Source organism: Parus major, chromosome 1A, assembly GCF_001522545.3.
Source record: "Parus major isolate Abel chromosome 1A, Parus_major1.1, whole genome shotgun sequence".
NCBI classification, from domain to species: domain Eukaryota; kingdom Metazoa; phylum Chordata; class Aves; order Passeriformes; family Paridae; genus Parus; species Parus major.
In genome coordinates this window covers 12,556,249-12,583,810 of record NC_031773.1, presented here as the reverse complement: position 1 = coordinate 12,583,810, position 27,562 = coordinate 12,556,249, and the positions used below count along the sequence as shown (strand labels likewise).

Genomic DNA, 27,562 nt, shown 5'->3' with positions numbered 1-27,562 from the left:
TGAAACAAGCAGATGGAATATTGCAGTATTATAACTAAGTATTTTAAAATGTATGTATGTGTACTACAATTTACACTCATTTCTAAAGAAATTCTCTGATGCAGTAATGGATAGAAATGCAAATTTGAACCTCTGGAGTTTGTTTTTTGTGATTAATACTTGTTTTATTGAGTAATGATATATGGGAAAAAATGGAATAGCTTAGGGCATGCCCTGGTGCTTGGCCACTTGGTTTAAGCTCCCCAGGAGTGGGGAAGATCTCCTGGGGAGGATCCCATGACCTGCAGCACTCAGTGCTCTCTGAACAGCTGCTCTAAGTGACTTCAGTAACCAGAGAAACCAGTATTTCAGTCCAGAGAGGTGGGGGGGTTGCAGTTTATATTCCCTCAGCAACTGTTTTGTATGTTATTTTCTGACCTGTAACAGTATTTATGTGCCTTTTAAGACTATTTAAAGTGTACAGGCTCTGAGAGATAATGATGATTCTATCTGAAGCGTATCTTTTGCAATAGCAAACTATCTGTGATCCAAATGTAATGTGATTAGTACCACATTACACAGGGAAGGGAAGGCCATCACCAGCATCTGAATTCAACTAACAACGGTGCCTCTCAATACTGCTCAATTAATGTTTTTCAGATTGGAAAAAATAGCAGTGTAGCTTTGTCACAATCCAGTCCTTCGAGTACATCAAACCCAGTACACAACAGACAAGTAAGTTGCTTTTTAAAAAGTGTACTTAAGTAGTCTGTAAACAGTTTTGAAAACTTTATACTATAAAATCTTAAAATACAATTTATGAATACAGTTCTTTATAGAAGCTGCCTTTCAGTGGACTAATACTAGACTTCTCCTCTCATCTAATTTTTTTCCAGCTGTTTTTCCCGCCAAGAATTATGAATTACAAATTTTTTTTCTTGTTTTTCACCACCTGAGTTATGGCTCAGGTTGGCTCATGTGCTGCTCACTGGCTGTTGCTTTGGTGATAGAGGTTCAGCAGCAGCAGGTCTCTGTTGGTTTTTCTGTCCAACTTCTGCTGAGCAAGATGGCACAGCAGAGTCCCCAGACTGGCACAGGAGGGACAGCATTTAAAAACAGGCCAGAAGTGAAAGCAGCAAAGGGAAAGCAAAAACAGGACAGAGAAGACAAGGCACTTGACTATTCAGAGGAACTAATCTGAAAGCATAACTAACCCATGTGTAATGTGAGTTCTTCTTAAACAGGCTATGAGTTGGATAATGATAATAAATGCTGTAACTCAGCTTTTTTTATCCAGCCCTCATCTGTTTGGAGGACTGCTACACTGGTTTATTTCAATACAACCCCTACTATTTGACTCTCCAACTTGAGTACTTTATCATGAATTTAATATGAAGTTCTTTAGTGCGAAAAGGTTTCCCACCTCAGCAAGGTATAGCCACAAGTAATTCAGAGGATTTTTCTGTACTGCCAGTGTCTTAGAATTCTGTTATGTATTCTGGCTAAATTATGTATGAATAGTTACTCCAAATGGTTGTGCTGTTTAGTTTCTGCTGTGTAGACACAGGAAAGGAATAGTAATGATAACCCATCACTGTATGCCAAATTAAAATGCTCTGAATCACTCATATCGTGAGATGAACAGTAAAATTTATTTTTTTTTCTTTCACTGCTGAATGCAAAGCAATATATGTATGGGAAAACTACTCCAAAGGGAAAAAAGTGGAAAGTTTCTTCATACTTCTAGGGAGTGGCATTTTCCTGTGTGGCACTGTCATCTGACTGCCAGTGACAAACTGTTCTGAAGTGCAAAACTGTTTTTGTTTTAATGTCTTGCTCCTGTGTTAGTATAACATACACGCTACCCAAGGGGCAGAACTTGGGATGTGTTGCCTAGATCCCATGGGGAAAACCTTAGAGTACAAAACATTAATTTTGTGTCAGCTCTATGTAAACTGAGATTATTGCAGAGCTTTTCAGCTGCCTGTTTTCATAACTTTATCAAAAATAGAAGTGTTTACTAGTTTTAAGCTCCACAAACTCTTTATTTTTAAAAATATGTTTCTGTCAGTTTGGTAGTTGAATGTGGAGCTCAAAGTACAAATACAAAAAAAATTAATTTGATACTAAGTTTTATTAAACTTTCTTTTTTTTTTTTTTAAACTTACACAGGATTTTAGTATTTGGAACCACAAATAATGATTCCCTTTATAATAAATGCTTGTCACTGTCAAATTTGAGCTGCTTTGTTGGCAGTGTTTATCTCCAATCTAGCAATTGAATAGTCTCTAAATAAAATCTATCTTAAACTATGGTAATATTTCATTATAAAGGTGTTAATAATTAGGTAACAATAAGTGGATCTACAAGTGTATGTTGTGTCAGTAAAAACTGGAAGCTGAGCTCTCTTGTTTTGAATGTTAGTGTTGCTATAACCATGATAATCAGGGAGTCCAAGTGAAGCAAGATCTGTGGGCAGAGACAATCTCTGCTATACACCAGGGTTTATAGTTGGAAAAATCTGGCAAGTTTTCATGAATACATCACAACAACAGACTTCTAACAATGCAGTTGGAAGCAGAGTTGTAGCTGCCGAGCTAAATGTGCATATGGAGCAGTTCCCCTGGACTGCCTCTGCTGTGTTCCCTGGCCAGGCAACCTGGTGGAGCTGTCTGCTGGTGCAGAGGGAGAGCCAAAGGGAGGAGAAGATTGTTGTTCTCAAGAGAAGGGAGAGGGGTCTGTAACTCATCACAGGGTTGAGTGGCTGGGTGAGAGTGTGGCATTTGGAAAATGGTGTTGGGCTGTAAACCCAGCCTTGTTTGCACCTGTGACGGCCCAGGCACAGTCCTGGGAGAGCTTCCTGCTGACCTTCCCAAAGCAGCCAGTCAGAACGACAGAACACACAGCAGCGCTGGGAAGGTCACCTGCCACCCTTAACTGAGTGCTCATTATTGAGCTGTGAGCTGAAGGTGGCCTGTAGCTGTTCTCATGTCACAGGAGTAGCTCCTTTTGATCACTTGCTCCATGTGTTGAAGTTCACTCGGGTACTCCCATGGGACTGGTGGATCACGGGAATTGTTGTGGGCCTGTCAGCTCACTCCCACTGCATTAAACTCCATCAAGTTAAACAGATTCTTCTCAATTAATGTTTAATATGAATATTGCTGCCCTTCTTTGAGACCTGAACTAGGGATTGTATACATAAAAGCTTGCCTGGTTTTCCAACTATTGTTGCTTCAGTAAAAGAAATACTACTTTTTCCTAAAAAAACTACTTGGTCTTTAACAAAAAATAATGGAATAGTAGTTTTACAGTCAAACTATTTGTGCCTGTATGTATTAAAAGTTTGTTTTCTCCAGATTTTATTCTTGTTCTAGGTTTTTAACTAATCAAGTCTTTTTGTCTTCATAGTGCTTTTAGGTGCCTGAAAGTGTTAACACTTCAAGACCTCAGTATGCGGTGGTTTTTAAATACTGAGTAACTAGATCATTTTATTAAGGGAAGGTGACAACGTGTATGCTGTGTGAGGATTCCTTGTGCATGAAAACATGCTGTGTAGAGGAAAAGATTCTTCAGAGTTGTCGTCTAATTGCTGCTCTTTATTTGTAATGATAACCAAGTTAATGAACATGAGATTCACCAAAGCTTACTAAAATCAGACCGTCCCAAAAGGAAATATGCCGTTTATTCAAAGCAGTTCCTTTTCTTAAAGGTCTAATGTAGTCAGTAAACAGGGAGGAAATTTAGTTCAGGGACTTGAAAAAAATTCCTGCTTTGAGTACTGTCAGCCACAGACATTATTGAAGTGTTTTATACCAAAAGACATTGTGTGATTTTGAACCTGGCTCTGGTTTCTCTTTTAGAAGACATCAAACCGGACTGGTAGAATAAGGACTCTTCCATAACAAGGAAAAGGAACCAGCCTATAATCTCTAGCTCTCAGCAGCCCTACTCCACAGGGTTTTTCTTTTCTATGTCCTGCAGATGGATTTAATCTTTTATGAATTTGTGGTTTTAAAGAGAATTAAATTTACAGAAAACTGTAATAGTGATTTGTTTAGTTTTTCCACTTGTATTTGCCACTGATCTGTACGTTCTGCTTGGTTATGTTTCATGCCTTTTAAAGCTGTTAGCGTTGCAATGCTCCCTTTGTTTCCTAACCAGAACACAATGGACATTCCAAAAAAAAAAAAAAAAACCAGATCATGATTTGAATTTATTTAAAGGATCTCCAAATTTTTTCATTAAATAAAAATTACAGTAATTCTGTATTTAAGCTTGTCCTATGGATAAAAATTGAGTGCATTTCTCAGTAGTTTGCAAACAGCTGGGGCACTGCAACTTTAGGGACTAATCCTGATTGGTGCTCTGTACCTACAGCATTTAATAATTTCAGTGGGAATTCTGAGTGTTCAGCCTCTTCCAGGATCAGGCTCTTAAGGAATCTATACTTCAATCAATGCACAGCAGAATTTTGCACCAAACTGTAATTACTGTTATCAGGGGCCCAATGTGTAAAATCCCCATATCTTGGGGGATTTCCAGACCTTTAAGAACACAACACTTGATAACTTCAGTGAACAGTTTGGGTTTGTGAGAACAGGAGTTGAGCAGATTGGCTTGCATTAATAGAATTGCACTGACAGTGTTTCTTATAGGATTACTGAATAATTTTTTAATAAAATATAGATTTTATAATCAGGAAGCCAATACTAGGTACTGGAACAATAGTACAGAGGAGTTAATTTTTATTTCTACAGTGTTAAAAGTGCACTTATATGCTGGTTTATTTACATCTTGGGGAAAGGCGAGAGACTGCAAATAGGGAGATTATTACTACTTTCTTTTTTAAAAAAAGAAGGGTTAAGGCAAATTTTAAGACTAAAAATGTTTAAGCAATTATAAACAAGGCTAGACCCTTTGAAAAAAAGTTTAGAAATATTCTTAAAATAAATTTTTATAGTGTTAATTTTGTAATAATTTATGTTTTGCTATACTTCAGAGCTAACTGACCGGTATAGTTTCAGAAACAGTATGAAACTTAGGAAAGTTTAAGCAATGTTTATATTTTTAAAATGTTCTTTGAATTATGTTTTTATTGTACATTTCTTCAGACTGAAAAATGTGTACATATCTTTGTTATTTTTGCACAATTTTTGTCTTGTTCAGTTTTAGGAGCAGTACTATGTTGATTTTTTTTAATTTATTTTGAGTTATAAAACTGCAGGATTTTAAAAATCTCAGTAACAAAGTCATCCTCTGTAATCAATGAACTGCTATTTCTAGTTGTTGAGGGAAAACAGTGGTTGTGAGATTCAGTGGTTGCTTCTGAGAAATAGTGCTAATCAGTGACTGAAGGAGCAATTTTGTAGTTTTAGAAAGCTTTAGCTGTTTCCATGCATCTTTTAATTGGAAAGCTGAATTATGGAGCCTGTCCTTTGAATGCTGCTTAAATTTTATTTTCAACTGGCTTACACCTGACAGCATTTCAGGAAAGTTAAGCACGAAGTAAAATCCCGTGGTGTTCTTTCATCATCAAAGAATCATTATTTAATGAAATGTACCTGAAATTTTAGCCTGCAAAATGAAATGGAAGTAAACTCTTGGAAAAAAAGTGGATACAAACTGGACCAGCCTATAATGCATTCTTAGTGTAGCATTCACTCGTAGTTCTTTTTCTTCCCCATTTGCCTGAAAACCTTGTGATTTGTTTCCAGCAATAGAGGCTCAGAAGCTTTGGTTGTTACACATACGCAATGCATAGGCCCGTCAGCCATAAAAAGCGACTTGGATAACTTGTATGCCTTCTTTTGTATCGATGTAACAATTGTAAATAGTGCTGATCGACCTTTGTAGAGAATAGTTTATACAGCATATTCTATTATTGCTGATTCTCAGTGAACTATTGTTTTAAAAAAAAATAAGAAAAAAAGAAATTTTTCTATTTACACCTTATATTTTGTTATGCTGTTGACCCATGGCACTTTAACAAAACTCTGTGGGTTTTGCATAGCTGGTCAGTCATGGGATATATTAAATAACTGTTGTTGCACAGAAATGAATTTGCACCTGCTATATTGTGCTTTCCTACTACAGATTTTAGAACCTTTTCCAGAAGACTTTTGAAGAAAGCATGTCCAATCATTCTAAGAAAAAAAAAATGCCATACTTGTACAGCCAATTTCTTTTCTACAATCCATATTTTGTAACACTAAGTATTTTCATTCTTTGTCCTGCACCTTTATGTATTAGCAGTATCAAATAGAGTTCATTCCATGCTTGTGATAATTGTAAGCAGAATAAATGTCTAAAGTAGGTGTAAATAGTAAATTCTATGGCTTACAGTTTAAAAAAGGAAAACCAGAACAAACATGTATCTGATTGATACTGCCATGGTTCAACACCGGGCCTGGAGATATTCTCTAGTGAGCGATTGTATTTTTTGTTTTTTGCTTTATTATTATTTTTTTTTTTGTAACATGGCTTTGTAAATAAAATAATTTATATGTTTGTAAGAAACAGATGGGGTTTGTCATTATTTCTCTTTGCAAAGCAAAAATGGTGTGCATTGCAAGACTGCTCTTTCTCTTCCCAGAGGCTGAAATACATTTTGCAGATGCCCTGCACTGAGAATTCCATGGTAGTTCAAAAGATCTGCCCAGCTTTCCGTACAGGGCTGAATTCCCCTGGGATTATTTTTGGCATTCATGTCTAAAATATTTCTGTATTTATATGTCAAGACACATGCAGTGATCAGCTACTGAGGTTTTTTGCACTTTTAAACCATTTTTAAATTCCTTTGCTTAGCTGAATGCATTTTCTCATTCCTTACCAGTGTAAGAATTAACTTTGTTACAGCTGCTAGATTTAGGAATTCTCACTTCAATGGGCAGTACAAATTTATAACCAGTCTTTTTATCATCATTAATACTAAAACCGCAGCTCTTATCTAGGCATTAAGATTCTTGTTCTGTGCAGAGCCTGTTCCAATTACAGATCAAATAAGACTTAAATTGTTCATTGGCTCGACAGCTCTGCAGAGAGGATTGCAGTTTTTTCTCTCGCAGTCACCCTCTTCTGCAAATCTGGGGATGATGTACATTTTCATGCTCCTTTTTTGAAGTATCTGGAAACTGTCTTGGAGATTCTGTAGGGAAGATGCTCACAATTACAGTACCTTTTCCAAAAGCAAGCAATTTGGACTGCAACCTGCATTTTTGTGTGCACACACTCAGAACTGGCAGAGGAGATAGGAAGCTGGGCTGCCTTGCAGGAAAAGGGAATTGAAGGAGGGAAATTTTACCTGCTAGGTAAACAGCTTTTTTTGTCAGGTGTCTTGCATTTTCTGAGACCTGTCACAAAAGCTAATCCTAAATTTCCTCTTTACTGTCCAATTCATGCCTTGATCTGAGATACTCTGAGACACTTGTATTTTGAATGCTTTTTTTTTTTTTTTTAATCTTTAGTTTATCTTTTCCACTACAGAAAAAAAAATTTGTATCGTGAAGTAGCAGTAGATGCTGAAGTTTCATCTGATAAAAGTGGTCCCCATGTATGGCTAAAAAGTAACACTGATCATAAGATGCTTTGCTATTTCTAGCAGCCATTAGAAATTAAAACTACATCCAAGAAAACAGAATATGGCTGATATATTAGTTGTATTTGTTTCTTGCCATCGCTGCTTATGGCCAGCAAAAATTGAAGACCACTGACTTTACTTCCCAAAAATGAATCAGATTTTCAGTTCTTGTGGGTTTGTTGGAATAATCTTTAAGCTGTTCTCGTATTTGGAGTTGGGTTTCCCCTCTTTTTTTTGGTTATGTACAAGTATTTTGCTTGTATCACTCCTCTCCTGCTTGTATTCTCTAACATGCTCTAAATATCACCAATTTTAGAGAAAGCAGATCACACTGTAACTTTACTCATTGCACTGTAGTTTTTATGCTTCTGTTTGTACCATGGAATTATTTATATTAGAAGAAAGTCATTGCTGTGTGCAACCAGGATCTGTTTTATTCTTCCAAATCTGTCAGGATTCACAATTGGAAAAAATGCCAGATACTGATTCCAGAAATATTTGGAGGAGCGTCATACAACACATTCAGACTTCAGAACACAAGAATGTTTATTTCATGCAAATTTTTCTATGCTGTTTTGCTCCTTGAATACTTCCTGAAAGGAACAATTCAAAGTAAATGCAGATCTCTTTTAAAAGATACTTTCCTAAGTAGAAGAAAGCTAAAGCTGATCATTCAGCAGCAGGGAGGATCCATGGCAGATGGTACTGGGTTCTTCTCATTTTGCAATGCTCCACAAATGACACAGGCTGCATTCTCTTGTCTGGGGGTTTTGTTCTTTGTGACTGACCCAAAAATCTTTAGCCCTTGTCTGTGATCTGTTGTCCCTACAGAAAGGAGAAGAGAAGCTTTAGAGGAAGTTTGCCAGCAGTAATAGTCAGGATCCAGGAAACTTGATTTGAGGGTAAGGACACCTGTAGGGATTTGAGATGGGGCACCACTTTCAGCTGTGCCCTTGGCCAGTTTCCCAAATGTGACATATTAAAAATACATCAAATAAAATAAATTTTTTAAAATTTAATTTTTTAAAATAAAAATTAAAAATTCAATCTGGGTTTGACTAACTTGGAGCAGTTGCTAACATGGTTGATGTGACACCACAAGGGTAGTTTTTCAGAAAAGCTGTTTATCCATGGACAAAGTGTGTTTACAGAACCCACAGGTGTGAAGGCCTTTTGGTGTAAGTACAAAGAGTGGCCTGATGAACATGGGAGCAGCCCTGGGAGTCCCATGGCAGCAACAGCTCATTTCCAGCCTGGCCCTACTGAGGCAGCAGATGAAATGGTGATGGAGGAGACATCACTGCAGAAGAGAAACCATCATCCCTTCCCAGTGGGAAATTTCCTCAGAGCTGATTTGGAGAGTTCTGGCACAGGTGAGTGAGATAGGTCACTACTGGGAAATGACAACACAGGCTCAACCTCTTTGCATTTCCCACCACTGGTGCAGAAAATTTATATTTATATTTACATTTTATATTTATATTTATATTTATATTTATATTTATATTTATATTTATATTTATATTTTATATTTATCTTACCTCAGTTCTAAGCTGTTCTCAACAGCCTACACAAGAAACCTTCCCCTCTGGTCAGCTCTGCTCTTAAATTGTAATTATTTGCCTTCTTTTTTTTTAGTTTTCTCTTATTTTGACCCATAATCAGTTAGGGAGTTTTGTAGTGTGGTTTCTTGGGCATTTGGGGTTTGTGTTGTTTTTATAATCTTGCCTTTAGCTACTCCTTCCATGTTACTTTTCTTTAGGATTTGTGTTGTAACACCAACAAGGGCTCTTCCTGGTAACTCTGCTTTTACAAAATGCTGACTGAAGTGACTACAGTTAGAGTAGATGTGTGGATTTCCAATCAAGTACAGGAAAAAAAGGAGTTACTCTTCAGAAACACAAACCTTTAGAGATGCACAATCCATACTTACTTCTGCTTCTTAACTGCATGCCCACCTTTTTGTTGCTCAAAATGTCTATTTGAGCCATGGGTTGTCAGAGACACTGAGGCGATGGCATCTGACTTAGATGGACCTCAGATCTCTCCCACCCTGTGTGGTGTGAACTCATTCAACAGATACTGCTGGAATAAAAGCATCTGTGCTTTGAAGAGCTATGGGCTCAGGGCCTTACTTAAACAGGAAAATATACTGTATATATCAAAGAATGCAGGCTTCTGCTCAGGCAACTTCTTTTTTCCCCTTAGCCTTCAGCAGGAGTCCAACCACAATTCCAGGAAATCAGCTTCATGGCTTTTCAGCCAACTGAGAACTGGACAGTTCTGTGACAGCAAAGTCTTCTGATATCCAACTAGGCACTTTGTGACTTATTTCTCCTGGACTCACAAACAAGAAGTACTTTTGTAGTTTATTTTCCCCAGTACATGATTTCTGATGGCAGGTTTAGCCTTTATTTTGCAGCTGACTGGGTGAAAGAAAAACAAAAAAGCCAGCATTCACAGCTTAGACTGATGACTACAGGCTCTTGTTCTTCTAGAAAGGACTAGAATGGCACATTCAGCTACTGAAGTACATCAAGGACAATTTTTTGACAGAAGGGCTCAACTAGCAGAAGGGGGCTATGCTAGACATGCTGCTCACACCTAAGGAAGGGCTGCTGGGAGCACTGACACTGGTGGCAGCCTTGGCAGCAGCAACTACAATATAGCAAATCTTAAGATTCTGAGGGAAGAGAGAAAGATGAATTGCAGCCCTGGAATTCAAGAGAGCTGACTTTGTCTCCTGCTACCATTTTGTTGGCAGAATCCCTCAGAAGACTGACCCAGGAGAGTTAGCTGAAGCACAGGAACAGTCCATTCTGATCTGCAGGAAGCTGAGCAGACATGGGATATAGTCAGGAGCTCTCCATTCAGCCATGCTGGCTAAGTCAGAGGCAAAAGGCAAATACAAAGATTGTGGAAGCAGGGGTGGACTACCTTAGCAGAATAAACACTGCGTAGGCATGCTGAAACAGAACCAGGAAAACCAAAGCTCAGTTGGAGTTGGAACTAGTGAGGGACGTGAAAGATACTTCTAGAACATTAACATGGAAAGAAATGTAAAATGTGAGCAACACTGCATGTGGTAGTCAACCTGGTGACAGAGGACAGGGAAGTGATGGAGGGACACTCATTCCTACCTTTGCTTCAGGTTTTAACTGGAGAGGTCTGTGCTGAGAGCTCTGGGCATAGTTTGGGCACTGAGGTACTATCCCCAGGATGTCTGAGTGAAGGACTAGTTATCCTGCATCTCTAGAAGCCTATGGGAAAAGTTGGGCTTGATTCAAGGATACAGGCTGATACCATTCCCATGTAGCTGAGCACTGGAACACAGAGCAAATGATGTTCTGAAGTCTCCATTTGGAGACAGTAAAAACTTGAAAAGGCTGTGAGTAACCTGAGCTGGTCTTTGAAATTAACCCAGTTTGAGGAGGAAAGGGAGCTGACCACAAGATCTCCAGAGGACTTAATTATTCAGCTTAATTATTCCACTGTTCTGTACAGTAAAAACAACCAAAAAAGTTGTTCTGGCTGTTGGAATAATTAATACTCAGAAGCTCAGTATTTCCGTAGTTAAGCAGTTTCCTCTGTAAATAAATATTATAAAATCCCCTGATGAAGAGCTCACCTGTATCTTAGAAGTCCTTGGGGACACACAGAGGGAAGGTGCAGTGGAGCTGTACTAAAGCACCTACAGCAATGGCAGAACCAATCCCTACAGCTCGCCCTAGCAGTGTGCTTCCCAGTGTCCATGCTGAGGAGCAGCAGAGGTAAAGCCTTAAAGGAGCTGCTCTCAGCAGCCGTGTGCACAGGAAGCCTGTGGCACATCTGAGGATCTTTCCCCGTCTGTATTGCTCCTGTCTTTTCCCACAGCCCTAGGCTTCAGTCTTCTGACACTCCCATTTGAAAGAACATGTCCATCTGCCTGCTTCCCCCTGCAAGGTAGTTCTGGAGCCAGCTGCATATCTGACCTGCAGTCCCTGTTTCTCTTCATTATTATAACTCTTAAAGGCTCATTGTAGTCTATTTAGCCCTATTAAATTAGATAAAAGGCTTAAATTATTAGTGATATTCTGTAGAAGACTCAGGTTCTGTCACAACAGGTATTAAGCCTTTTAAACAAATTAATTTATATAACCAGGACACTTTAAACAAATGAAAATAATTAAGTCCTTTAGTTCTTTATTAAAACTCATTTAGCAGCATCTCTATAATAGAACCAGAATAATTTCAAATGTTTGTCAAATCCTGTTTTCTCAGCTTCCAGAAGTTCAATTTCTCTTACAATAGCCCATGTGAGCTCTATACAAATTATCCTGAACTATCATACTTTTTATCCATATACATGGATAGCTGATACTATCATTATATGAACTGAAGATAATAATTTATTACATAAGTAATAAATACGTGATTCATTATCAGAATATTTTTTCAAGTAAATAAATTGTGCTTCCTTAATAGGGGAATAGACTTTTAAAAAATACATTTCTTGTTGTAAACCAAATTGGGGTCACTCTGTTTAGTGATTTATATTTTTTTTTTAACCATTCCTCAGGGAAACATACTTAAATCTGTAATTCCTGTGCTTTTTCTTAAAATTTTAGCCTTAATGTGTTTCATACTGGTTATTTGTTGACCACTAAAGGAGAAACATCTTTTGCCAAAAGCTGGTTTCTTTTACCCAAACACTGTCCTACCTACCTACCAGTGTATCATTTGTTCCTTCTTTTCCTGTCAGTCTTCCTATCAAATAGGAAGTATTGAAAATACTCATTTTCAATAGTGTATTTTCCAGATTTCTATTTCTCCTCTGCTGACCAACTCTTCTCCTGTTTGTACTTCTCCACATTTCAATCTGCACTTTCTCCTGTGGCTCCTTTTGGGGAAAAAATTTTGCTAGTGCTTTGTGAACTCTGCAGAAAGGCATAGAAAGACAAATGCAGGAATGGATTGAGTAACTATGGAATGTTTTATTTAGGAAAAGGAGATTTCCATCACTGTTTGGCAACTGTCATAGGAGGCAACTGTTAGAAACCTACAGTTCCTCTAGCCCTAATTGAGACTCAAACCAAGTAGCATAGTCATTTAAAATACTAAAGAATACATACAGCACATGGCTGTACAATCTCTGCAGCTTTGGATGCTTTCTCCCACTTTATCTAAAAAAAAAATAAGTGAATTCTATTACTGTCTTGTGAGAGTTTTGGCAAATAGTTAAATATATTTAGCACTAGTCTTTTCATAGGAATACTGTTCTTCTTTACTATATGCTCATTTATCACTGTTGGATTTTATTTGATGGCAGACAGTTATATATTTGTAGATTTCCTTAATTTTGTGTTAGTGAGATGCTTTACTTGATTATGGTTCTATTAACAGTGGGTAGTACAGTCAAAAGCTTCTTTCATGTCTCTTCTCTGTTTGCAGAGGCTATGCTGCAAGGCTCAATAATGGTTTTAAAATGCAAACTCTCTTACTCTCCATTACTGGCCACTGGTTTTGCACTTCGTACGGGTGTGGAGCACTGGGAACATCCTGGCAGCCCCTCACACCGCGGGGATGAACCAGGGCAGTGCCCGCGGAACGGTGAGAGGTGAAGAAGGTGGTACCGCCGGTGGAAGGAAACGCGGCTGGAGCTAAGAACGCATAAACACAGAATCCTTAGGGCTGGGAGAGATCATCCTGCCCAGCTCCCCTGCCCTGCAGCAGGCGAGACGGGAGCGCACCCAGGCGGGTTTGGAATGTCTCCAGAGCGGGAGACCCGCGACCGCCCTGGGCCGATGTTCCAGTGCTCTGTCACCCTCACGTAAACTTCTTCCTCGTCCTGAGGTGGAACTTGTGTTTTTTTTATGGCCAACGCTACCCGACCTGTCGCTGGCATCGCTGAAAAGAGTCTGGCACATCCTCTTGACACCGGTCTTTGAGATATTTGGCATTGAGAGAGGATATCACTAGTGTTCTCCAGACTAACAGGCCCTCAACACCTGCACCCGCGTTAAAAAGAACCGCGTGTAATTTGTTTTCCCCACGAACCAACGCAGAGCCGGGACCCAGCCGGGAGCGAGGCGTGGCTGTTCCGGTGCTAACGTGACGACTTCCAGGAAAGTCAGTTTTTCCTTCCCCTTCCCGCTCACCCCAGCGGAGAGTCCCGCTCCTCTGCTCGCCCTCCTCCCGCCCCGTGCCCGCCCAGCTCCCGCCGCGGGCCCCGCTGCCGCCTCACGGCGCCCCGGCACCGCGGCATGGCGACGGCCGAGGAGCAGAGCCGCGAGTACCTGCGGCGGCACCGGCTGCCCGAGCTGCTGCACCGCCTCGGAGCGCTGCTGCTCTTCCACCGGCCCGGTGCGCACGGGCCCGGCCCCGCCCAGAGCGGGGCGGCAGCGGGGGCGGCGGGGCCAGCGGCCTCCGCTCCCCGGCTGAGGGCCCGGTGCCCGCGGGCACTCTGACCTCGTTGCAGAAAGGCCACGCGAGTTCCTGATCCAGGTGCTGGAGAGGGTAAAGGCTGGGAGACGAGCCGAGGGCGAGTACCCGTTCCTCATGGACGAGGCCAACGTGGACGCCATGTTCAGCCTGCTGGATGTCCTAGGCCAGGGCCACATCAGGCCCGCGCAGTACAGGGAAGGTGCGTCCACCTGCACCCCTGCTCACAACAAACTGTTTGCTTGCACAGAATTATTAAAATAGTTTCCCAGTTACCCATCTGTATACTTTAGAATTATCCACACAGCTGCCCACAGGACCTGGCACTTGGGAAAGTTGAACGTTACATGCGGTTTTTTCCTACACAGAAGTTACGTGTTGTTATGCTACACATTTACCTTCTGTTAGATCAAGGCACCTTTAAATTTCAATGTGTCTTTCCAAAGACTCACATGAGAAATTCTCTTTTGTTAACTTTAGCTCTTAAAACTTTGGGACTGAGCACTGAGGATTTGGAGCTAGATGATGATGTGCTTATCACACTGGATGTATTCAAGGAAGGAATGTAAGTTTAATTGAAATCGTGGTTTTGTGGTTTTTTTTGGGGGGGGGTACATATGCATAGAAGATATTTTACTGAGATTTATTTTTTATTTACAAAACTACATAATTAAAGGACTTGCTAGTTTAGGTTTGACTGTGTCACTTTGCATTGCAAGATTAAAAAAAGGTCAGTGATTGCCTGACCTTCTTGCCATGCTGGAAGGTGAACCAAACTCCCAAACTCCATGCCCTCCACCAGCTCAGTTTCATGGTCCTCATGGTACCCGCCCCTAGGTCAGAGCAAGGGTCATCAGGCAGCCCAGGGGTTAAAATACGGATCTAGAAATGTGGGACAGGGAGACCCTGTTGTCTTTGTCGGGGGTGGTACCACAGCTGGAGATGAAATAGGTTCAGAGTTCAAATAATTCCTCATAGTCAAGGTATGGTTCTAGAAGCGATTTTTTTAGTAACCGTTGCAATTGCTGAAAGGTAATGAACTAATAATCTTAATTATCTAACTAGAGATTTTCTTTTTCTGTCTTAGGAAGAAAAAGATGCTGGAGAGCTGGTCTGTGTATTAGTTTGAGCAGTGGTCTGCTATATATATATTAAAAACAGGCATCCTCCCCAGTTTTTCTTCTGGTTTGTCAGCTGTGAAGTGTTGATTTTAAGCAATACTCTCTAATCTTCCCCGCCCTTCAGAGGAGCAATCAGCTGAAAAGGACAAATGACAACAACGTGTTCATGTCAAGAAGGCACTGAAGGGAGTATCTTTAAGAATTGCTGTTCTTAGTACAATTAGACAGTTAAAAAAAGAAGTAGAGATGTCTTACGCAACTGAAATAGTATTTTGGAGTTTCCTCTTTCAGATTATAGTTTACAGTAAAGAATTGTTACCTGTTGGCTCATTACCACTGAATAAAATCAAGTTTGTTTTTGGGCTGGTGCTGGGTTTTGGTTTTCAGGTATTTTTAAGGAAAAAACAACAAGGTATGACAAATGTCCACAGGTAAATACCAAGTGGTATTTTCAAATTTAGCACACACTATGCAATTTATAAGGAGAAAACAAAAATTAGGAGATAGTCTTGTACAGAAAAAACAAACTTAATTTGTATGAACAAAACAGTGAAATATTCCTTCTTTCTGCATTGATTATATACATTTTAATACAGAACATCCATTACCTGGATTTTGGAGTTGTGAAACATCCATGTTTAACTGAAGACCAACCAGTTCATAGGGAACATTAGCCTACATTGTACAAAAATGCATTTACAGTGTAAATACTCTGTGTTCCTTAGAATGATACAGCAAACACTGACAAGGCTGACTATTCACTAGAGATGAACAGTTTTAGCTTCCAAATGCAGTGGCAAGGTGGCTATGGAAAATAAGACCTGCACAGTTCAACACCAAGTCATTTTGAATTGTTTTTTTTTTTAACTGTATAGAATAAGGCAAAAGATTAGATTAAAACATTCTCTCAGCATACATAATTGAAATAAATAAGTATTTAAAGATATCTGCTTTGCTTTTGCTTGGAATAAGTAATCCAGACCAAGTTATTAACCATTTCTGAAGAAGTCTTTATTTTCCTGTATTTGGCCAACTAGCTCTCAAACTGAGAAGAATCTCAACATCCCTTTGAGACAGTTTATAAACTCCAAGTTCATTTAGTGCTGCTGTTGCAGATGGCTGGCTTGGCTTTAATGATTCATTTTCTGAAGCTGACTGTAGGACATCCTTCAGAAGCAAGGCAGAGCCAATATTCAGGTTCAGTATAATGCAGGCTTCTTTTATGCTAGAGGAAAAGTTACATGGATTAATGTAAGTAGCACAAATTTAAATGTAACAAAAAACCTTCCATGCTCCATGTTGGTTTAAAAATATTCAGATTTCAGCCCCAATTAGATGAGGATTTTGATGCTAGACTCTTCAGGAGACTGTAGGCTAGGAAAAAAGACTAGCCAGAAAGAAAGTAGCAGCTTTTCATCCACGACAGCAACTAGACTGCTACACAAGACAATCCTGAGGAAGAACATAGTTTAAAGTAGCCCTTCTAACAATAAAGTTTGTTGTGTTGTAACTGTATCTTTGACTAGTTTATTCGGCCCAAGTTTCAGAGGATTGTGCTACTTAATATTTCTTCCATAATTTTATCTAGACATCCTGACTGCACAAAATACTCCAAGACATGCCAAAGTCTGTTGCTGTCTGAGTTTTTTCCTAGTTGAAAACATCAGATGCATGAATGATCCACGCCTTTAAAGTGTGGATCAAAACTAACTGTGAAAACCACTTGGTTTTAAGTAAAACACTTGCATTTCTTTGGACACTCACTTTTGAAATACCACTAGATCAGAAGTTTGCCTACTTACTGCTTGAAGTAGTTTTCTGGCCGCTTGCAGTAGTGTGAAAATAAGGGGAACAAATTCCGACTCATGTCAAACTGGAGTTGTGCTGCTCCTCCTTCATTGAAATGATTTGCCATAATGATCTACAAACACAAAAGAGGTGCATCTGCTGTTTAAGCCAGTCACTGAAGCCTACATTGCATTGCTCAGGTCACACTGATACCCACTTCCTGATAGATGTACAAATCCACCTTCTCTGCAAGCATTTGCCAGAAAATTTTAAACAGCGAGTGGCAGAGCTGCTGCTCCAGTTGTAGCAAACGGTCTCGCAGTGTCTGCAACATCGGGCACGCCGTGCTCGACAAAGACATCACTGCTTGCTCTGCTTGAGAGGGTAAAGACAGCCACCTAAAAGAAACCATTGCACTGCAGTTGTTAGAATTAAATTCGTATTACAACAACTGAAGTTAAAATTACCCTTTAAAGAAAATCTTACCCATTTGCAATGTTTCAGAGACAATTCTTTCCCATTTCTAATCTAAAAGTTATCAGTCTAATGCTGTGTTTGAATTTCATTTAATATTAAACTCATGCTTTAGTTATAAAATCTCTGAACATGTCATTCTAGGGAACCCCATCTAACTTGAAAATCATTGAGTTGTATTTCTTTTCCGAAGTACTTCAGAAATTCTACTCAGGAGAAAATATTCAAGAATCCCTAGGAGTCTGTGAAGACAGAACAGTCATGACAGCCCATTTTGCATAAAATCTTCAATACAACTACGAAGAAAATAATTCCTGCTCAAAATAGAAAACTAGAACGATCCAGAATCTTTCTTAGGGTTTTTAACTAATGAATGCACTAATTGTGGAACTACTTTAGAAAACACAGGATGACAATGGTCCCAAGGTAAGAAGGAAGAGAATTTTCCAGAACTCATTACCCTGCAGCTTTCCTACTCCAGAAAAAAAATACTATTATCTATTCTTGCCTTTATTTACCTCAGTATTTTTAACAGGAAATAATACCATAATATGTGAAGAGATTAAATGAACAGAATCACCTCTCTTTTTTGTACAGCTTTGCAGCATCCTTGACCTCTCTGAAGACATGATCTACTTGTCGCGTCAGCATGTCGTGCTTCAGGCGCTCCAGGAGGTTGATCATGTCATCAAAGACAGAGCTCTCCATGGACGCCAGCTGTCCCAGCTGGAGCTGGCTCACCGTGTCACTTTCTGCACAAACCTCTAGCTCGGCCTGCTGCAGCTGCAAGAAGAACTAGGCAAAAAAAACCAGAGAGGAACACCACAGAAAATAATCTTACCCCTTGAACTTTTCATTGGAACTTTGTTAGGCATAGTTCTAGAAAACATTCTCCTCTGGCACATTTATAAAATAAAATTATAAGATTTTAAAAACACTTTCTTATCTTTCCCTGTGGTTTTGATTTAGTGAAAAATAAAACATGCTGGTTTAATCCTAGTGATAGAACTGATACAAGTTGCAGATACAACAGCAGATAGTTAAAGGGAACAGATCTAGAGAAATACAGAAAATATATTTTAAGATTGACAGCAGCATGCTTTTAAAAAAAATTCCTACATTGGGCTCTTTAAGATTTGCAAAAGTAAACTTTAATAGTAATTTTTTTAGCAATGATTATTCATTGAATCATAAATTTACTGTGCTGACAACAGCAAGAAAATTGAATTTATCAAGATCAATATGACGTTGTGGTAATAGGTAATAGTGTTGGTTTTGCTTTTAAGCAGATCAAGACAGTGTAGTATATGCAGTTATACAACATGAAGGCTGCTGTCCTGTCAAGATTATCCCCTGCTAGAGCCACAGCTTCCTGTGAAGACAGTAAGAATTTGGAGGTTCCCACAGCACACACAATGCCTTGTTCTGCACGCTCCATGTGTAACAGGCTTTTTGACCTTTAGCACCAATAGTCTTAGAAAAGCTGAAATCCTGCACTAGGCCATGCTGCCAGCAGGCTGTTGTACAGCAGGCACTAATTCCCAGTTATCAGTGAGTGGCGTTTTGGGCCACACCTGAACCATGTTGCAACACAGATTACCCACATGGGATTTGTCTAAGGTCTCCTGACATGGGAGGAATTCAAGCACTAGGCAAAGGCTGTTGCTCTTGTTCAGAGATCTCCAAAATAAATTCTTTTTTTTTTACAATAAAAAGCATTTAAAAAACCTAATTTTTTGTCTCTTCAGATTGTTCCATTTCCCAGGCCCTCTCTGCATTTCCCTAGAAAGTTTAGAATCGGCATCTTAGGCCTCAAACAATAACCTGTCCTTATTTATACATCTTTTACTAAATCCAAATTTATATCTCATTCTATTTTTTCAGTAATTAATTCTCTTAATACACCTAAAAAGTGATGAAAATAAATTGTCTGTTACAAAACAAACATCCAAAGTCCATTTTTAAATATTTTGTTTCATAAAGAAGATTAATTACTTACTACATTGTCAGCCCAGTCTGCCAACACTGTTGCTATATAGTTAACAGCATTAAGGATTGCACAGTAGCGGAATCCTAAGGAAGCTCTTGTCTCTTCCTTCATTACTTGAGTTAATCGTATCCTGAAATCATCAACTAACTCCTTCTGTAGGCCCAGGAACTGGAGTTTTCTAGAAGCTGTTGGAAGATTCTTATACCTGTCTGGAAAGACATTAATAAAATGTTTTTAGGTTTTCCAACAGTAGGTAAAAGCTTTTCAAAAAGAAACATTACAGGCACATTACTGTACCACCTCACACCTATGAGAACATAATATAGTCATTATTTAAATGTCAGTATTTAAAACAGTTGATATTTCAATGTTTTCAGGGAAACTGTTTGCCCATGCAAAAGCTAAAAAGGCAATGACTTTCTTCCCTCTCCTCATTCCATGAGCAGTTTATATTCTAACACTTGAAGCAATGTGTGGTAACACCACACCCTCCATGGCGGCCCCTAAAGCTTCCTCACACAGAGAAAAGACAAAGCCATTGCAGATGCAACTGTCTCCTGAAGACAGGCTTGCTCTTATGTACTGTTGCAAAAAAAGAGAAGTTCCTTAATAGCTTCTGAAGTCTCACAGATTCAAAAGGACTATTAGCATTTATTACTGCATTGCAACAAATTATATTCTGCCAACTATGAGAGAATATGGTAAATATCAAATGTATATTTTTAATTATTATTTTGCAAACATGTTACTAGGTCAAGATTATTCATGCATGAGTTAGTGTCTAAAATACAAAATGAACAGGAAGTTTTATTAATTTGCAGACATGACAACTTTGCAACATTACTTGGTGATTACTGCTGACAATGAATATTTAGTAAAGAGGTCTGTTAGCTGAAAGTTCTTTACTGTTCATTACAAACAAGAGCAATGCCCATAGACATAATTACCTGTTATAACTAACAAGAGAGTCATGAAAGTTTCAGCACAGTCTGGAACTTTCATTTCATCTACATCGGTGATATCTTTGTATTGTGATATCCACGCAGCCTCTGATGAAAGCATAGAGTCCATCTTCTGAAGAGCAACTGAGATGCAAAAAACTTGTAAGTTAAGTTTTTAATTAAAAAACCCAAAAAACTAACAAAAGCCCCTCTAAAATATATCAAAATAAAAGCTTTATGTCTAGTAAATTAAGTTCTGCATTATCAGGTTATAAAAATTGCTGACAACTCGTTTCATACAAAACCAGCTTCAATGTATCTGCATTTGCAACACTGTTAACAGAATTAAATGTCAGAATTGACTGAGGGATTTGATTTGTTTTTTAATAGTTGACTTGCTCCTTTCCAATATACTACTTCTTCATTTCTCAGAAACTAACGCCTCACCCTTATTTCTGTTTAAAGGCCATCTCTCTCTGTACACACATAACATTTGTCTAAAAATAAGCCCACCTGATTGCATACAGCTTAGGGGCAAGAGGGCCACAAAATACAGAAGTACTGTTGAAACCAAATCAATTTTTATTCAGAATAATTACAGAGCATTAAAATACTTATGGTTTTGTTAGTAGCCCTGTCCAAGTGACTTATCCTATTTAAGAAGGGTAGCTGTGTAAGTAGACACATACTTTCTGACTGTGCAACATAAAGGCCAAAAAAATGCACTGGAAATCTTACATTTTTTTTCCACTGTTAGCCACCTTTGGAAGCAGGATTCTTCTGATAGAATATGCATGCAACTGGGAAAGCTGCTAAGATAACCATGAACGCTGTATAACTCTCTCTCAAATAGAAGTACCTCATCCACAAGGTGACAAAAGAGTGTATCATCATACAACAGGCAGGGAATATCAGCAGCCAACTTCTCCAAAATCAGCATTACTAGAGCACGAGAGAATTCAAGCTTTGGAAAGGAAAGAAGTGAATGTCAGAGACAGGAAGTATTGACATGTGCAAATACATACACAAGAAACTGCTACTAGACTTAGTCACACCACATACACGTTTCAGTGGAAATGGGCCTACACAAATATCTTTCAGAGGCTTAGATATTTATATTCACATTTACAAACCATTTAATTACTTACCCCAGCATTCACTGAAGATCCTGCCTTGTCCAGTATTGGCTGGATTTTGTCATCAAGGAACTTTGAATGATTTCCAATCCACATAAGTACTTGTGTTAAATACCACTCAGGCTGATTTAAAAAAGAAAAGACATTATTAAATGTCTCCAAACATATATCCAAGTGCTACTAGTATTTTAGTACAAATTTCAAAAAATGCAACTCCTTCCCAGCCTTCTCTTGATCTCAGGTCACACAAGTCTTTCACTCTGTTTTACTTAACTTTCATTTATATAAAAGCATTGTCAGAAAAATATTTCTGGATTTTCACTGTCTTAAATGTACCAAATATTGTGTCTCTCAAGCAAAAATTCCACTTTTTTTTCTCCTTTCTCTACTGCTTTCTTACTCATAAGAGCCTTGTTTCTGCTTCATACACTTCTTCCTGTTATCCTGTGTGGCCCTCATTTCTTGGAACAACAAAAAGGATGCGCTCCTGAGAAAAGCTCTGCTCTTATTGTTATTGTACCTAACCTCAGCCCCACCTTCCCCCTAGAAGTGGGGAATCACTTCTTATTTCACATTTTAATGCCTTTAAGCTTTTTCAGTTTCATCACCTAAAAATATGGGCTTCAGGTTTTGATGAACACTTCTTTCAGCGTTAGTGCAACTGGAAGCAGTTCCTGTTTTCCTCACTCCCAACAATTAAAGAACCTTCTGCTGAGGTGCACTCACATTTTGTGTGTCTGTTTCTCACCTCTGTATTCATTTTCACTTGTCTCATTCATTTTATCATGCTTGGGTTGTTGGGTTTTTTTGATGCTCCTTCCCCAGCTGGGCAAGGTCATCTCCTCTGAAATACTGTTAATCCTGTCCAGGTTGCTGTCTTTTAAATATTTTACATTGTTTTTTTGGTTTTTTTTAATTGCATTATCCAAGTAATTACTAAACAAAAAACCCAAAAACCAATCCAAAACCCCAACCCAAATTTCAGCAAAGCCCTGTTGAAATATCTTTCTGACCTGAATCTAGATTCCCTGTAAACTTTTCTTAAAAGTTCTTCTTTAAATAGTTGTTCACCTATTGTTGTTTGCAAATTCAGTGTCTTGAACATAATTTTCCATTTGCTTTTAAAATAATTTTTGTGCATATCTAAAACACTCTTTCACACTGACCTACACAACAGTATTTTAAAAGCTCTGTAGTAGCATCTGTCAAGACTGCAAATGTATTTAGATTTACACAAGATGGTGATCATAAGCAGACTTGGGCATCAGGACTTGTAAAAAACAGCTCTCAAACTCTGCTCCAGATGTGTTACAGTGGCATTAGTGCAATGAAATCCATTCCAATGCTAATTCTCAAATAAAAATCCTCAGTCCTTGAAAGCAATTCACACAAAAAGGGAGTCAGTTTCCAACAACTCGGCATCTTGTTTTATGTCAATTAAAAAAATTCAACCCATTTAAAAAAAGAATTATTTAACAGTACCTTTAGACTAATCCCATTTCATATCCTAACTGCAGAATCCAGTATTTTCAGATACATGAAGGTAGCCAAACACAATGCCAAAAATCAAAGTCACAGCCTTTGAGCTCAGGAAATACAGAGCAGTGCAAAACCATTTTCAACAAGAGAGAAGAAATTAATCAAAACCTGTGAACAGAGGGGAGTCAGTCGAAGATTGTAATACTGCTTTATGAAGGATCTGGGCAAGGGAAAAATATTGCCTTACTCAGAGAATATGCCTGTGTCTCTGAAAAGTCTCAAAGTGCTATCTTGATGTCTGCCAACATTTAAGTAGGCACAAGAACTGCACAGGATTCAAAGAATCCTGATTTTGGAAAATGTGAAATCCATACAATTTAAACACAACCATCTAAAGGTTGCTTAGAAAGCAGTTGAGAAATGTCAAACCACTTTCTCACGTACCTTGTTAAGAACATTGGTTTGTTTATTTCCAGTAAAATGATACTTGAATCTTTTCTGAAGAGGATTCAGCATGATCTGTATCGGAAGGACAATTGGCGGTGAAGGGGGTAAAGGGTACTTTTCTGGCAACTGTTTAGGTTTGGTTAACAGCTCATCTCTAAGTTTGACAGTCAAGGATGGACATAAGTGTTGAATTATCCCAGCATCATCATTTTACTAGACAAACACTGCTTAGTTCTACAGCATCGACTGAAGGTAGTATTATGAAAAAAATACAATTCCTCAAACATAAAAGATATTTAAAATATTCCACTTTACATAATATTAAATATAACTCAGGCCATTAGACATTATTTATTCAATGACAATACACACTACTTAAGTCTGTTTGATTTGGGAAACTTATAAGAACCCAGCAAACCACCATTGTCAGAAACAAACACAGTGGCTGTCCAAGAGACACACTTACTCATATTTGTTAAAGGAGAATAAAGACTCCTGGGATTAATAAATGCAATACATGATTTCCCATTTTCATGTAATAGATTTAAGTGAGCCAGTCTGCCAAACCAAAATTGGTGCCAACTCAGGATTGTGTACAATGGCCTTGCATCTTTCCACTACATGATTAAAAAAACCAAAAAAACTGGCAGCCATAGTCACACATACAAACACTTCATTGAGCTTTAATTTTAACTAATTTTTTGTGAATTATTTAATTCATAAAAATCAGGAACAGAATGAGCGGCAGTGCCCTCTAAGCAACCTCAAAGGCAGACTATGATTCTTGCACAACAGAAATCCTTATACAGTCTCCCCGTTTTGTAAAGTCTCCTTCCAAGACACATATGTTTAGTCTTCCCTCTTTTTCTTCTGGGGTGAGACATATTAAAGTGATTAAAGCTAATTTCATTGAAGGCTATAAAAGGGAAAGCATTAACTGTGGCTAATAAAACACACATCACACCATTTTTTCATTAACATGCATGGGTAATGGTACCAAACAGTATAAGGCCAAATCCTCATGCAACCTCAATTGTCAGCTACCATGAGAGCACTGGATCTGATGGAGTTAAAATGTTACTACTGACAAAAAGGACAACTTTGGCACTTGGTTTTTTCTAAATGCCAAAAAAAAATTAAACAAAAGCCCCCACAACATTCTAATGTTAATACAAAGCAACATAAATTATGTCTCTAGGGAGAATAAAATTTCAAATAAATCTCCTTGAGAATGTGAATCTCTAACAGTTTTTATACATGCTAAAATACACCACAAGTATTTAAAAGGATACGAGGTTTGCAGTTTCAGAAGCTGACAGAACAGCATCTCCAAGTTGTTGTACACCTCAGGAGCGTTGGCTGGTGCAGCAAGGCCAAATGTCTGGGACTGAGGTGGCCCCACAAAGGGCCAGCGGAGCTGTGTCAGCACCTCCTCAAAGTCACTGCAACATAAAATAAGCACTTGGATGTGAACTTACAGTACAATGTAAAGATGAGGGAGTCACAGTATCTCTCTTACCTTGTCAATTTGTCCTTAAGGATTTTATGCCAGAATTTAACAGTGGATCTCACAAAAGCAAGAAGATGAGAACAAGATGACTCCTGAAGTTTAATATCCAGTTCTGCCATGAATGCTAGAGTACTGGCTGCCTCTGGAACATTGTTGGTCATCAGGTATTGCTGAATGCTATCACTATAAAACACAAAAAAGTCAAGGCCAAATATTCATTAATGATAACAGAAAAGAATTAATTTGTGTATTGAAAAGTAAAGACAAAATTTTATTGAATTTAAAATATTTTAATAATGGGATAAACCAGGTTACCAGCCTCAGAACATATATACAGTACTCAGAAACTTTACCTCAGCTCTTCTATGCGAGAAATCCACTTGAGGTAGGCCAGGTGTCGCTCGATCTCTTCGACCTGACCGATCAGTACATCGAGATCCTCCATCCATGGCTCAGCTTTCAGCAAGTGGCTATTGATGGACTCAGACAGAACAGTTTCTTCCTCTAGAAGCTGACTCAGAGACTTTTTGGAATCTTCTGCATTCTTTAAGGCATTCTGAATTCTTTTAGGAACTTCTGATGAAACTGTAAGTACCTGCATTGACATAGAAGTATTAATGCAGACATAAAACCATTGCACTGTGTAGAGCAGTACCACTTGAGATACTGATACATTTAATTTAGTTTCATATTCTTATTCATATTCTCAGTCATGTAACATGTTCAGAAGAAGGAAAAAAAAAAACAGAAAGATGCTTACCTGTTCCTCTAAATGCTTTTTATTTTCAGATAGCTTTTCAATCAGACTATCTAGCTTCCCCAGTGACTCATAGTCATTTCCAAGTTCTCTTTCCACAAATTCAGAAACATAGTATGGAATATCACAGTGGTCTAGATCTCTAGTGACTTCTTTCTTTTTAACAGCAATGCTTGCCATGTTTTCTTTCTCTGCAATACTGAGGATACAGTTTCTAATTAGCTAACACAAAGACAGCACAAACAAATATTATCTATAGATGAACAAAACTCCATGAAAAAGTGAGCAGTTCAATTCAAACTGAGACTGAAATACCATATTCATGAATTATACCATTTAAGTGAGACAATCTGCTGGCTTAAGTCTAATCTGAGGTCTGATAAAACCTTGCTTCCATATCCAACTGGTGATTTATTATATATTAACTACCAAAGAGAAATACATCTGTTAATTTCTTCCTTCCCCAAAAGCATGAATTCTATTTAAAATGGCTCAATAAGTAAGTAGTTCCTATATATATAATAAAGAAAACTTAATGAGAAGTACAAAAAAAATACAAGTTGGAAAGGAAGATGTTCCACTTTCCCTTTTCACAAGTTTAGGATATTTCAGAGGCACCAACTCATCACTAATGTGTTACTAGCAAAGTATCTATATGGGCCTCACAATAATTTGGAAAATAAATGCATCACTGAAATATTTACCAAAAAAACCCCACAGAGTATAACATAAAAGACGCCGATCCACACATTTGGCAGCATCGAGAGAAACCTGACATTGAGAGGATGTTCACAGTGAAACAAAAAAGGCAACAATGACAACTGTTTGGCTAGTTCAATCCTCAACTTCTTAGTATCACTTTCAAAACAGTATTAAAAATAAAAACCTATACACTTACACTTCGTCTGCTACAAGCTTTAATTAAGTTAAAACCCCTATTATACTGACAACAGCACAGAGAAAATGGTACAGCTGATGAGCCAGAGTTGCAGAGGCAATAGAGAGCACCAAAAAGAACTAACTGGGTGACCATGGGTGCTGCAGAGGAAGAAGCAAAGAAAACAGAATAGCAAAACTCCTGTTTGCAGCAACCTAAACATAATATGGCAGGAAAAAGATAACCGAGCGATGCTGTTTTCATACTTAGGGAAAAGGATCGGGTTACAGGAGAGAGGAACAGGACTCTGGACGCATCACTCCCAGCAGCTGCCTGCTCAGCCCCGCGGCTCAGCACCCACCTCGGACAGAGGGCTGGGCCCTTCCAAGGGCCGGCTGGAGGCTCTGCGAGCTCCGGGAGGCTGCGAGCGAAGCGCCGCCGACCACGGCCCGGACTGTGCGCCAGGCAGCCCCTCAGCCCGGCGGCGGCTCGGCGAGCCCTTCCTCCCCCACCACGGGCGCTGGCCGACGAGCCGCCGCTTCCCCTCGCAGGACGGTGCCACGGGGACGGGAAGCCCGCGGGTGCCGCCGCCCGGAGCCCTCAGCGCGCTCCCCGCGGCTCCCTGCGGCCGCAGCACCGCCCCCGCCGCGTCAGCGGCGCCGCGGGTGAGGGAGCGCGGGGCGCAGGCGCGGCGCCGCTCCAGCGGGCCCCGCTTCCCGCCCCCCGGGGACAGCCGCGTCCCGCCGGCTCGGGGACTGTCCCGCCCCGGGCTCCGAGGGACACGGTCTGGGGAGAGCCGCGTCCCGCCCCGGGCTCTGAGGAACACGGTCTGGGGAGAGCCGTGTCCCGCCCCGGGCTCCGAGTGACGCGGCCTGCGGAGAGCCCCGTCCTGCCGGCTCCGGGACCGTCCCGCCCCGTGCTCCGAAGGACACGGCCTTTCCCCTCACGGCCTCCCCGCCCCCTCCGCACGCAGCCGCCGTGGCCGGCGACATGACTAAACACAGGCTTTGCATTGGGCTGAAAAGGACAGGTGGACTCTTTAGAACAGCTCCACTGTACTTCTT

General features: G+C 39.4%; 3 protein-coding genes and 1 long non-coding RNA gene across 12 annotated transcripts in view; 3 read left to right on the top strand and 1 right to left on the bottom strand.

Annotated features, from left to right (window-relative positions):
* ATXN7L1 (ataxin 7 like 1) overlaps nt 1-6,498 on the top strand; it is a 113,530-nt gene extending 107,032 nt beyond the window's left edge. For 4 of the 8 annotated variants that reach the window (XM_015628329.2, XM_015628330.3, XM_015628332.3 and 1 more), the window contains 2 exons: nt 640-714; nt 3,843-4,025. In XM_015628329.2, coding sequence (XP_015483815.1) covers nt 640-714; nt 3,843-3,884 — 117 coding nt within the window. In that variant the 3' untranslated portion in view covers nt 3,885-4,025. Of the gene's footprint in view, nt 1-639; nt 715-3,390 lie in introns of those variants that run through there. The other 4 variants (XM_015628327.1, XM_015628328.1, XR_001521711.3 and 1 more) reach the window with 4 other exon arrangements.
* A 7,001-nt stretch (nt 6,499-13,499) lies between these two features.
* On the top strand, nt 13,500-15,468 carry EFCAB10 (EF-hand calcium binding domain 10). Its single transcript, XM_015629169.3, has 4 exons — nt 13,500-13,900; nt 14,016-14,180; nt 14,459-14,543; nt 15,066-15,468. Exons 1-4 carry the CDS (start codon nt 13,801-13,803, stop codon nt 15,100-15,102), a joined length of 387 nt encoding a protein of 128 aa, XP_015484655.1. The 5' UTR covers nt 13,500-13,800; the 3' UTR covers nt 15,103-15,468.
* A 617-nt stretch (nt 15,469-16,085) lies between these two features.
* RINT1 (RAD50 interactor 1) lies at nt 16,086-27,132 on the bottom strand. 2 transcript variants are annotated; one of them, XM_015629168.3, is made up of 14 exons: nt 26,860-27,128; nt 25,625-25,820; nt 25,218-25,459; nt 24,874-25,047; nt 24,647-24,796; nt 23,352-23,508; nt 21,441-21,551; nt 21,031-21,256; nt 20,299-20,436; nt 19,361-19,560; nt 17,942-18,156; nt 17,105-17,285; nt 16,902-17,020; nt 16,086-16,324 (listed from the first exon to the last, which is right to left on the bottom strand). In XM_015629168.3, exons 2-14 carry the CDS (start codon nt 25,799-25,801, stop codon nt 16,111-16,113), a joined length of 2,304 nt encoding a protein of 767 aa, XP_015484654.1. In that variant the 5' UTR covers nt 25,802-25,820; nt 26,860-27,128; the 3' UTR covers nt 16,086-16,110. The 2 variants fall into 2 exon arrangements, 1 of the variants encoding a protein (XP_015484654.1); XR_001521831.3 differs by lacking the exon at nt 17,105-17,285 and having other exon boundaries at nt 26,860-27,132.
* On the top strand, nt 17,282-18,169 carry LOC107205053. The gene is made up of 2 exons (XR_001521832.3): nt 17,282-17,787; nt 17,959-18,169. It is a non-coding gene; the product is annotated as an uncharacterized LOC107205053 (long non-coding RNA).
* Nucleotides 27,133-27,562: the final 430 nt, after the last annotated feature.